Below are 13,025 nucleotides of genomic sequence, written 5' to 3' on the forward strand. Positions count from 1 at the left end.
GATCCCCCAGGAGGAGACCCACTCCATCATGCCGAGGGCTTGTTGTCCAGCTTAGAAGCTGGATGTTTTGCTGGGCCAGACATCTTAGTTTGTCACTTAAACTTGCAAAAACTAGTTGACCTAGAGGAATACTGTTCTTTTGCTCATCCCTGAGGATGGAAAGACTGAAAGCAAAACTGCCTAGATTTAGTATTTAACTTAGATGGCAGACCTGCAGATTTTGAAGCCGCCACAGTAGTGATTATATTAGCCAACTCTACTCCAAAAAGTACCTTTCCATAGAAAGGTAAGCCTTCCAGGGCCCTCTTTGATCCTGTATCAGCTTTCCAAGATCTTAACCAGAGGGCCCCGCGTCCCACTATTGATCTTGCCGATGCCCTAGAAGCTAAAATTCCAGCATCCACTGTAGGCCCTCCCAGATAGGAAGCTGCTTCCCATATGTGGGATGTATTCACCACCTGTTCTCTGGTAGCATTTGGTAGCGAATCTTCCAATGCTCCTATCCATTCTTCAACAGCTTTGGCTACCCAGGCTCCAGCCATAGCTGGACGAGCAACCGCTCCAGATGACGAAAATATTGCTTTAAGACAGGCTTCAATCTTTTTATCTATGGAATCCTTCAGCTGATTAAGGGCAGTATTTAATTAGTTTCGCACCGGCGATAAAGTTTCGCCTGCCGGACTTTTTGCCTACATCGCGTCTCTTGGCCGCGGAAACTTATCGTGCGCGTACCAGCTATTCGCTGTATTCAATTCCAAAAGATGCGAAAACGGCGACACGCGAATTCAGAACAGGCGGAAAGTGGTGTCAGAATCAGGGAAATCAGCCTGAACCCCCAAAAAGATGCAGAAACATTGGGGATCAATGTAGTAGTGCCCGATTAGCCCTAATAAAACTGTTTGGGGTACTTAAATTGGTATAATTGTCTCTAATTTGCGTCTTTGCACAAGTGGTGAAGAATGGCATAAAGCAGGTTTTTCTGGTGAAAATAAGTAGTCCTGTCAAATTTGGGGTACCTGAAACTGGGTGCTAGCATATTTTAATGCAGTTTTAATAAAATAAAAATTCCTCCCTCAATCCCAAAAACACTTGACCCCTTCTTAGCGCACCCCCAGAACCTTATTTCGCTAGTTTGCAAATTGTCCCCCCGCATTGTGCTTTTTCGCCCTCAAAAGTACTTTTTTGGGGTGTTCTTAAGTTTTTTTCAGGAATTTTTGGAAGCAGTTGTCCTTTGGGGGAGCTGTCCCAAGGGTTCTGAGTGGTTTCCCCACCTTTGCACTCCTAAATAAAAATGTTGCACTTCTTTTCTCCTGTTATTCCGAGGCAAATCTTTTTCGCCTATTACATTTCCTTGAGCTTCCGAGTACGCGATAAGCGGGTGAAATTGAATACGGAGAGAAGTTTCCGACAGGCGAAAAGATGCAATCGGCGATACTTTTTCGCCGATCTCGCCTTTGCGCTTCTAATTGAATACGTCCCTAAATGTGTTACAAGAGCATCCACAGTAGGAGGTACTTCCCACTAAGTACATACAGAAGGTTGGAATGGATACAATGATGTTATTCTTTTATTCACATATATCGTTTATCAGGGTTACCACATGCATCCTCGATAAGCTCTGCAAGTTGTTCCGATACAGGGAACTCCGTTTTAACCACCACCTGGTGGTGATTTCACATTGGAGCCTTCTTACTATGAGCTGGTTCATCATCCTGAATATCTAGGACTGATCTAACCGCCCTCACTAAAGAAGAAACATCCACCGTGGACGGATGATCCTCCTCCCCTGAACTAGATCCTGGAGAGGAACTGTGCATCATCTGATCCCCCTGATGATGCGCCTGAATCCGTGTGTTGGGCAGACTGATAGAGAGATAATTTGTGCTTAGGCCACTACCGGTCTGTTATCAACATTAGATGGTGCCATACTCTGACTAGAATGGTCATAAACATCCTTCCATGAAAAATGCATAAGAGGTCCAAACATAGCATACTGTGGACACTCCATCCAAGGAGGCATCGTGTTAGCAGCCATGCGATCCACAACCTTCATCATAACCTGGGAAAGAGAGGCAACCCAAGATGACTCTTGTCCAGGTACAGGTAAACTGGACTGGTGAGATGGCTCTTTATAACAGACAACACACAAACCATCCTTTACCTCCTGGGAGGACACATAAGCCATACATGATTTACATGGAAGTAGCACAGGCTGCTCCCCCTCCTGTTTTCCCTTTATCTTTTGACATGTTCAAAGTAAATAAAGAATTACTGCGCTAAGCTCTGTGTATCAAGAAATAATCATATGATATGAAATAGGGTTTGCTGTCTGTTAGTAAACAGGAGGTGTCAATAAAATACAATATTTATTACATGTAGTGTATCACATGACAATTCTAAAACAATAATAAAAAAGTAAAAAAGTGTTGAAGAAAAATCACAAATGGATCTTATCTAATATAAATGGCTAACTGAATAGCAATAATAATGTGTATTACTGGTACACATGTAACTTGAACTGACTGAGGTTCCAGCACTGGATAATTGATTTGTAGTCACTGTTTAGCAACAATAATGTTCTGTGCATATATCAAAGTCCCACAGATAAGCAAATCTCCACATATACATATATATATTTATTTATTTTTGAGAAAAGTATTTATAAAATTTTCCACGAGTACATAATATAAAGTACCTGTATGGACTTATAAAAGTAAGCCCATATAAATTGGCATAAAACCAAAAATACAGATAATATAAACTTTGAATGAATATGCCTCCGCGTAGGAAGGCAGGTAATACCAGGCAATTTTTTTAAGGGTTGGGGAAGAGCAGCGCAACTAGAAAAGGGAGAAGATCCACAATAGGTGGAAAATTGTGGAATATTAGTAAGGGGAGACTGGCAAGGAGGGGGACAAAGAAGGGGAAGGTGGCAAATAGAGCATCTACTGAGAGGCTAATTAAGTTCAAGAATGTGTCTCATGATAAGCTAGCCATGATAATGTGTTTTATGAGCGTTTGGGTAAATTTGTCACAATTACGGATAGGTCTCGGTAGTAAATAATAAGACATACAAGAGGGGAGAGAGATATTGGTGACAGAAAGAATTAGGCGATTAACTTTTGCCCAAAATATCTTAATCTTGGGACAGTGCCACCAAATATGGAGGGGCTCTCCACAGCCCCTCCAACATGCACTGGAGGCCTGAGGATAAATGGCTCGAATATGCGTGGGTACTAGATATATAGCCCCATTTAAGTATTTTCTTTGATTGTGACACATATTGAAGCTTTCGCCGCCAGCTCGCGAATTTTGGACCACACAGAGACTCCCCCAAATCCTTTTCCCAGGCTAATTCATGTGGGTCTTTAAAAGGGCAATTATGAGCAATTAGTAAATTATAAAGGGTGGAAATAAGGCCTCTAGAAGTAGATCTAAGTAGACAGAGGGACTCCAAAGGAGAGTACAATGGGTGTGATAGAGCTGATCATTGAATAAAAAAGATGGCGTATTTGAAGGTACTGGTGAAAGCATCTCATCGATAAATTAAGTCTGCCCGTTACCTGAATTTTCTGAGTTGCAAGACAAAGGGGGGAAATATCCCTTAGAAATGTTATATTATGGAAAACTCAAGGATCAAAGGTCCTCGGATGTAAACCAGGTAAAAAACCCTTTTTGTTCCAGAGAGGGGTCATAGGAAGTTGATTTTGAATTAGAGAGAGTCTTTTGCAATAACCCCATATAGACAGGGCGAAACGAAGAGTGGGAGGGATGTAGGAATAATGCGGTCTGTGTTTATGTTCCATCCAAAAAAGAGACTATGGAGAAAGAAAATTAAGTAGTTGAGCTTCTAGATCTACCCAACCTCTAGTATGTGCAGCAGCGTGCAAGAGCAGTCTGGGATAAATGAACCGCTAAGTAATATTTATGGAAATTAGGCAAACGCAAACCGCCCTCTTTGACTGGATAGCAGAGAATACGAAATCTAACTCTAGGTTTGCGGCTCGCCCAAACGAATCTGGACACTAGCCACTGAAGAGAAGTTAAAAAAATGGAAGGAACTCTGACTGGGAGTGTTTGAAAGAGTTATAAATATCTCGGGAGTACGTTCATTTTGATAGCGTTAACGTGCCCTATCCAAGAAATAAAATGTTCTCCCCATGAGTTAAGATCACGGCGTATCTTTATAAAAGAGGCGGAAAATTTGCAGAAAATAATTTATCATAAGAATTAGTTAGTTGGATCCCTAGGTATTTCAAAGAACAGGAGCACCAGCGAAAATCATAGGAGCTGCGCAGTTGAGTTATTGTATTAGGGTCCAAAAATAAAGGTAAAATTTCAGTTTTGTCACTTTTTAATTGTGACAAAACTTGTTAATGTTAAAGTTCGATAAACGTCTGTATATTTGGATTTCATCAAAGACAGCAGGGAGAGAAGTTAAGGGATGAGTCAATGTAAGCAGTACATCGTCAGCATACAAGGCTATGGTGTGATTTGTGTGACCTACATGGATACCTGTAACAGCAGGGTTACCTCGGAGACTAGCCGCTAAAGGTTCCATAATTAAAGCAAAGAGGAGAGGTGATAAGGGACATCCTTGTCAGGTACCATTTCGAATATCGAAGGGGGAGAAAGCAAACCCATTGGCTAAGACTAAGGCAGAGGGATTATAGTATAGAGAGGCCACTCCATTCAGAAAATTTCCGCAAAAAACAAATGTATGTACAGTAGATCTCAAAAAAGTCCAGTCGACCCTGTCAAAGGCCTTCTCCGCATCTAAAGCCACCAACAGGGCGGGGAGTGATTTAGTGTTAGCAAAATTGATAAGATCAATAATTTTACGTGTATTATCGGAGGCCTGTCGACCCGATATAAAACCCACTTGATTTAAATGAACCAAGGAAGGGATAACTAGTGCCAGGCGGGAGGCAAGAAATTTAGCGAACACTTTTAAATCCACATTTAGAAGGGAAATCGTCCGGTAACTAGAGCACAAACTAGGTTCTCTGACTTCTTTGTGAATGACCACTATTTCCACCCTGGTGGTAGCTTCATCAAACTTCCGGCCAGACAGAATCGAATTGAAAAGGTTCAGTAACAGAGGTGATAAAGGAGAAATAAATCTCTCATAGAAGGCCGCAGGAAAGCCATCTGGGCCCGGGGGGCAGAAGAGGATTTCATGGACTTTACAGTGCTTTCAAGATCGTCGGCAATAACTGCTTCATTAAGAGCGCATAGTTGTGAGGAAGAAAGACGGGGCAAATTACAGGAGGAGAGATATTTCCGAGTAGCATCCAAAAGGGAGGAAAGAGATTGCTCACAATTCCGAAGACCGTAGAGCGAGGAGTAAAAATCTTTAAAACTATTGGCTATGGATTTTGGATCATAGTGATAGTTACCAGCTGAATCTTTAATATGCAGAATTCTATTTTTAGTTTGTCTGGTTTGAAGCTTTCCTGCAAGAATGGCGTCAGCTTTGTCTCCCCGTTCATAAAATCTTTGCTGCAACCATTTAAGAGTACGAGAGGCTTTGGATGATAGAAGTTGATTTAGTTGGCCCCTATACGAACGTAGTTGTCGAAAAAATTTGTCTTTAGGGAATCGTTGCATTTTTCTGTCAAAAAGGCAATATGAGCCTCTGAGTTTGATATCTCTTCTCTCTCAATTTTTTTTACGAGCGGAGATTTGAAGAAAGTGGCCGCGGAGCAAGGGGAGGCAGAGAGAGAAAGGCATGGAAGAGGGAGGGTTGTTACTATGTGACGGGGAGGGGAAATAGTAGAAACTGCGTCAGTTCCACATAACGCAGCAATCGTACAATAGAAACAGCACATCCTGTGCACTTGGGGCTTGGGGGTGGTAGCACAAAGGATGCAAAGCAGGATAAAAGACATGTGAAAAATAGAAAAGCGTGGGGAACCTAGAAAACACAAATAGCAAGTATCTAAGTGAGATTATAAGAGTCTCACGCTCCAACACATCAGTGAAAGAAGAAAAAGAAAAGAAAAATAAATAACAATATAGTTAGAAGAGATAGTAGGCCCAAGAGAAAAAGGACAAGAAGAGAGCTGAAACATTTGGAGATGGACAGGTTTGAGAACTGTAGCATCATAACAATTAAACAGCAATGACAATATTAGCAATATGGATGGAATATAGATCAACGCTATGATGTTGAGGCTAGAGATAGCAAGAGTGGACCATGTATATAATAAGTGTTTTGTAGATAAAACTGGGCATGCACTATACAATTTTCTATCAGATGTCTGTCCAATCTGGCTGGTTGGAATGAAACAAAGTTTAAGGGAAAGAGTAAGGAGTTGTTTTTGTGGGCGCACAAGAAGAAATAAATGATAAGTAAAATGTAACTTTTATTTGTTAATATATTAAAATTATCCCAACTCAGGGGAAATATACAGTGAAATATAAGGAATTAAAGTTAATATTAAACAGAACAAACAAATTATAAACAGGCAGGTCCACTGATGAATTGTTAGTAATATAGGGTAATGGTATATACCTAGATAAAAATAGTAGGACTATACTGATTATAGATACTGGAAATATTCAGGCAAAGACAGAATAATAATAAATTCTATTATCTAAAAATTCGCCTGTTATTGGCTTGTATTACCTGGTTATATCAGCAGTGTATTTTTAACTTATTATTAAAATTTCTCAATCTATTGCAAATGCTATAAATGGAAAGCGGACAGAAATTCAGTCTATATCAATGGGGTAGCAAATTTAATTGGAAGTGTGTTGTTGTTCACACACCTTAAATAAAGGTATGGTCTGAGCTGTGTCTGAGTATCACTATATTATAGTTCACACACCTTAAATGTAGATATTATGAAATTGCATCAGAGTATCATTGCATCCACATATTGATACACAACCGCATGATCAATATTAGAGGTTTAATGCGACAGCATGGCGAAAAAGGAATTGATATTATATCCCAAATTCCCCAATCAATAGCATATAATGTGGTTAGAATCTCCTTTTATTATTAACACAGCAACATATTCAACAAAGTTGTAAACTTGTTGCTATAGTAAACTGGTTACTGCTAAATAGCAGCAGTATCTTTTAGTTCCTGCTGACAGTGGTGCTACTTGCAGTAGAAAACCGTTTTATATAGTTCAAGTTTCATTAATCCTATATATATATCATACTGTGCGTGATGCAGCTGCTCGGAACACTCAGCAGTTACTGAGATGTCAATAACAGCCTAATTACATGAATTGCAGTATAGCTGACTGTATATTGATCTGAAAGTCTCCCCTGTTCAATAGCGTGGTTCACAGTAGAAGTCGCTACATAGCACATTTGTATCAAACTGGTATAGACATTATTTCCCAACAACAAACATCGTGGAGCCGCCAGTGACTCCGACGCGCGCGTTTCACTGTAAGCAACAGCTTTCTCAAGGGTATGTCAATACAATCAATCCATTACAATCGTCCATTTGCTCACAAACACTGGAGAATAGCCAAAACTGGTTGTTCAGACAAATTGGTTATAACACAAATTTAACTAATCTGAACATTTTTTTTGTTGTCCTTTTTTCAGTGTTTAAAACCATATGATCGACTATCATTTGTTCCCATACATTACCAGGTTTTCATTCCAACCAGCCAGATTGGACAGATATCTGACAGAAAATTGTATAGTGGATGCCCAGCTTAACACCAAAATAGGTGCAGCATGGACCAATCGTGATCAACCTCCAGGAGCAAGGCTCACTATTGAAAAAATTTCCCAGTAGACATAAAATAACATCAAATAGCAAAAACAAGCCACTTAGAGGTTGGGAGACTTGTCATAGAGAGTAGAAATCTAATGCATTATACTCCTCCAAATTAGCTAAAATATCTAAGCAGAAAAATCATCAGGATATTACTTAATAGTGACAATCATAAAATGTAAAAACCCCGATCAAAAAAAGAAAGGGAAAAACAACGGAGTCGGAAAAAAGAGAAAATCTGGAACTAGCGCAGGGACAAGAATGTCTCAGGCTTTAGACCATTCTGGGGACGGGGGGGACCGTCGTGGACAGCCTCCGCTAGTAGATGCAGTAGGTGGAGAAAGTGAAATGCCCAGAGTGGAAAGCAGAGCAAGTCCCTCTTCTGGCATCTTTACTTTATAGGAGTGACCATCATGAGTTACAGAAAGATGAAAGGGAAATCCCCATCTATACTTCTGTGGTTCCGGAGGGATTTTGTGACATTTATAAGGCCTCTACGTTTCTTCAGGGTGGAAGAGGCCAGATCGAAACATCTGAAGATTGTGACCGCGGAATGAGATGTAGGTGAGAAACGGACTGATGAAAGAAGCTTGTCCTTGGTTTTGTAATAGTGACAGCGAACTAGTACATCTCGAGGAGTTTGATCAGGTGGAGGCTTGGCACATAGAACTCTGTGGGCACGGTCCAATTGTAGAGAGTCTGTGGAGAAATCTGGTAGGCACTGAAGGAACAATCCCTCTAGATATTCAGGGAGCGCATCAGAGTCAATTGATTCAGTAGTATTTCTGAAGTGAAAGTTATTGCATCTGGATCTATTCTCTGCATCCTCCATCTGTTACTTTAGAGTGTCAATTTCAGAACGCATGTCTGACATTTTCTGATTGGCAATGTCCTGGAACTGACAGATCTCATCAACCTTGCGCTCGAGGGAGTCCGTTCTCGTACCCAAAGAGTCTATTCTCTGTTTTGAGAGAGGAGATCAAAGAATGGAATTCAGTTGGTATCGTTGTCTGTATCATTTTAGTAATTTCGGAAGAGAGAGAAACTGTCGAACTGTCGTCTGAGGTCCTGAGGTCGTCTCAGAGGAGCGCTGGGAATGAGCAGACATAGAACTGGATTCGCTCTTATCGTTGGGTCGAAAGAAATCCGTCGACTCACTCGTAACAGACTTTTTGTTGCGATTAGACATATTAAATAGCCAGAGTGGTTAGAATCAGATGAGTAGTTGGAGATGGATTGTAGGAAAAATCACTGAAGGCGAGTGTGAGGGGGTCAGAGAGAGTAGATGAGGATATTCCACATAAGAAAGGTCCCATTCGCTAATGATGAACTAAGTAACAGGCTGCATCTTTCAGGAGAACAAGACGACCATACAAGACGACCATACAATACCCGCCAGGGTAGTAGCAGCCGGGACTCCTCAGAGGCCACCCAGGTACTGGACTCACTACCACTGTTCAACCAGCCCTCCAACTGAAGGACCGCTTTCCCGCTGCAGCACACCCGCCTCCTGCACACGGTAGTCTGTTTATCTTCAATCGTGGCTCCACACAGCCGGAGACAGGCAGAGCCAGGACAGGCAATCAGCGTGGACATGATATGCAAAGGTCTATTTCATTTCATTCATATTTTTCTAAATTGACTTTGCAAATTTGAATTATCAACTTTCAGTTCGGACACTACTCTCAAACTGGGACACCAATAGTGAAAGTAACATATGTATCAGCGGAGATTTGCTGCTGTTATCACTTATCTGTGGGACTTTGATATATGCACAGAACATTATGGTTACTAAACAGTGACTACAAATCAATTATCCAGTGTTGGAACCTCAGTCAGTTCAAGTTACATGTGTACCAATAATACACATTATTATTGCTATTCAGTTAGCCATTTTTATTAGATAAGAGCCATTTGTGATTTTTCTTCAACACTTTTACTTTATTATTGTTTTATAATTGTCATATGACACAAATATTGTGTTTTATTGAAGCCTCCTGTTTAGTAACAGACAGCAAATCCTATTTCATATTATATGATTATTTCTTGATACACAGAGCCTAGCGCAGTAATTCTTTTTATACTTGAATTTTTCTATAGAGACTGTGGTCTCTCGGGTTTAAACTAAACCCATATTACTCGCAGCAGGCACAGTTTTGATAATTAAAGTACTATTATACGCCAGGTTTTTCTCAGTATCAATACTGCTGAATGTTCAAAGTAAAGGCAATAATTGCAATGTTATGTGACAGCTTCACAAAATCTTAATGAATGTGAAGTACTCAGAAAGAAACCTCCACCCCAAGAGGATGGAGAGAAAACAGTGATGGTTACAATTGACAGATTTAGATATAAAAGACAGTGTCAGTCAGCAGAAAGCAAACAGTTACATACAATGCATATTCAATATAATTACAATCATCTCTAAATCAACTACAGCAACGCAAAGGAATGGTAGGACATAGAGCACCATATACCTTAACCATGGGAGAGGTATACAGGGAGACTGACCCAGACCCTCCTGAGACCAACCGCTACAGGGCGAACTGAGCATGGACCGTGAACGTCTCGTCTCATACACGTGGAGGGTAGGCAGAGTAACCCAGACATACAAAACCCTTCGTAGGGACTAAGTCTGGGTCGGGGGAGGAGCTACTAGGGGAGTGCCAACCTCCCCTAAGCTATGTTAACCAGCCGGGTATGCTGGCCATGTGGCAGCAGATAGCGTCTGCTGCCGATCCCAGGCGTCAGACGATAAGGCCCCGGCTGGTGTAATCAGGACGCGGACAATCCCGGGCCCTGACAGCAGCGGCTTCTGGTGCGTCTCTGACACCAAAAGCAAGGACTGCCGAGCGTGATTCCTCATAAGAGAGGAATCGCCTTAAATGTTATCTCCGAACATCCGTTGCAGTGCAGGTACAGGCCGCGACCTGCCGAAATCACCAGCACAATTACTGATGTTGCGGTCTGGCGAAGGTAAATGGAGCCACAGTACGTGCGCCTTAATTCAGACGCTTGGTACTGCCAACTAAATAAATAAAATAAAACATAAAATAAAAGCTAAGGACTGCTCTAAGCAGTCCTCCTGTTAGAAAGGTGCGTCTTGATCCTGCCGCACCAAACGAACAACTGAAGTCCTATGGCTAGGGCGGGCTATATATGGGGAAAGACCCAGGGCATTCTGGGAGCAGAAGCTTTAACTGTTTGGTGCCTGGTCTTCCAACCATAATATTCCCCATGGTATCCCTGTGGACCCCGAAGAAAAATCTAATTTTCTGCAATGGGCACTAATATCAACTACACAGACCACAGTGGCTGGTAGGAAATAGCGCTGTATGACCTGGCCCTTGGGAGAGGTAAACAGGGAGACTGGACCCAGAGATTCCCGGAGACCTGCTTGCCTAAAATGGCTGACGTGTCTCTCTGAGGGAGCGGAGGGTGAAGGAGGAGCAGCCCAGGGAACACCAGGACTGCAGTGGAATGGCACACTGAGCTAGGAGAGGGGCTGCAGGGAGAGCGCCTTTTTTCCCTTGCTTACGTTAACCACTGGGTCCCCTGGCCTTAATTATGCCTCTGCACCAGTAGGTTAATGCCCCGTGTGGTCTAGTGGAGTGGTGGGCTGCCTTCCCAGTGTCCACATCAGCGCCTCTAGTTTGTCTCCGAAAACCAGAGGCAAGACTGCACTATTATGATGGTCCCCGCGAACGAGGTTCCACCTTACCTGTCCCCTAGATTACGGGCTGCAGTCTGGGGGCCCAGGGAGCTTGCTAACTAGTCCCTCCTTGGAGCCCAGCCGGGAGTACCTAGCACAGGCTTGGAATCACGGCGCAGCGGAGGAGTGGGGGTGGCAGCACAGACGTCCGTGGGATGTGGGCGGGATATAGAGGGAAGGACCGGAGCATCCTGGGAATGAAAAGCTTTGCTGTTGGTGTCCGGTCCTCCAGGTCCCACCTACACCACAATGTCTCCCTGTGGAGCCCTATAGACCCTGAAGAAGAAAACTACATACTACTTATTTTAAAGAAACAAACTAAATAGCTATTAAAAACAATAGAGATCAAAGGGAGAGCTATTGGTTCAGCAGGTGTCATGCAGAATCTTACAGCGCAGGGCAGCAGCAACAGAAAAGCATACATATATTGCCGAGACACCATTTCTATAGAGTTCTAATGTTATGGAACTTCTCTAACTAAGAAGCACATTGGACTATTGCACAGGTAAAGATATTTAAAGAAAGCTCTGCAATACGTTGTAAAATCACCTGACTTTGCTAGCAGATGAGCTACTTACAATGTCATCAGCTAATTTAAAGCAATGTGGAGCTTTTACTATTTAGACGTAACTAAAATAACATTCAAAAAAGAAAAGTGAGAACTGAGAAACTACAATACATAGATAGAATAAAACTAGGAAGATAGAAATTAGGGCGATAGAACAGAGAAGCTACAGCACAAACATAGGATAAAACTGGGGAGATAGAACTGGCAAGCTACAGCACAAAGATAGAATAAAACTGGGGAGATAGAACTGGCAAGCTACAGCACAAAGATAGAATAAAACTGGGGAGATAGAACTGAGAAGCTACAGTACATAGGTAAGATGAAACTTTGTACCTCTAGGTTCAGCAAAGTTGTCCCTTCCCAGTTAATAAACAGCCTGTAGTTTCACAAATACTATTGCAGCTTGCACAATTGTCTGTTACTGTGTGTGCAAGCGATGGTACACATTAAGCAGATCTCAGTTATGGAAAAAACCTGGGTGACCTCTTACCACATATGGCAGATTTCCACTTGGTGACTGGCGAGAACTCACACTGAAGCTGGCGGGCCGCATACCACCGCCCGTTGAATAAAGAAAAGGCTTCCAAGCATTCTTCTTCCCTACATAACACACAGTTGTTAACAACAGCCAGGAAATATCAGAAAGAAAACTGGAAAAACAGCCCATAAATCTAGCAAACTTCAACAAAGCATCAGGGTAAAGACGTTAATAATCCCAGAAGAGGAGGACACATCAAGTTCAGTGTGAGTCTTCCAAGCTACATGGCTTATTGTTTTCAACTTTGATAAGTAGCACTTCAGGAGTGGGAGTAAATCCCACTGAGGTGCCATAGATTCCCATTGTACCAACCCATCTAGTGTCTCATATCTGTCAGTGCACAGAAAGCATTCATCTATCACAGATCCTTCAGGCATCACTAACTTGCTTGTAATGGAGAGCACTGCAGCAGTATTAGTGGTCAGTAGATATTAGAGGTATTACTGGTACAACTTTAGAA

At 42.0% G+C, this 13,025-nt stretch overlaps 1 protein-coding gene across 1 annotated transcript in view; it reads right to left on the reverse strand.

Moving 5' to 3' along the window:
- The window catches only part of ZRSR2 (zinc finger CCCH-type, RNA binding motif and serine/arginine rich 2), a 62,284-nt gene that overhangs the window by 14,353 nt on the left and 34,906 nt on the right, over positions 1-13,025 (reverse strand). The window contains exon 10 of the mRNA XM_088451575.1: positions 12,518-12,627. Within this exon, the coding sequence (XP_088307701.1) occupies positions 12,518-12,627 (110 nt within the window). The remainder of the gene's footprint in view (positions 1-12,517; positions 12,628-13,025) is intronic.

The sequence above is a fragment of the Taudactylus pleione genome, unplaced genomic scaffold (genome assembly GCF_031769625.1).
Source record: "Taudactylus pleione unplaced genomic scaffold, aTauple2 ptg000026l, whole genome shotgun sequence".
NCBI classification, from domain to species: Eukaryota; Metazoa; Chordata; class Amphibia; order Anura; family Myobatrachidae; genus Taudactylus; species Taudactylus pleione.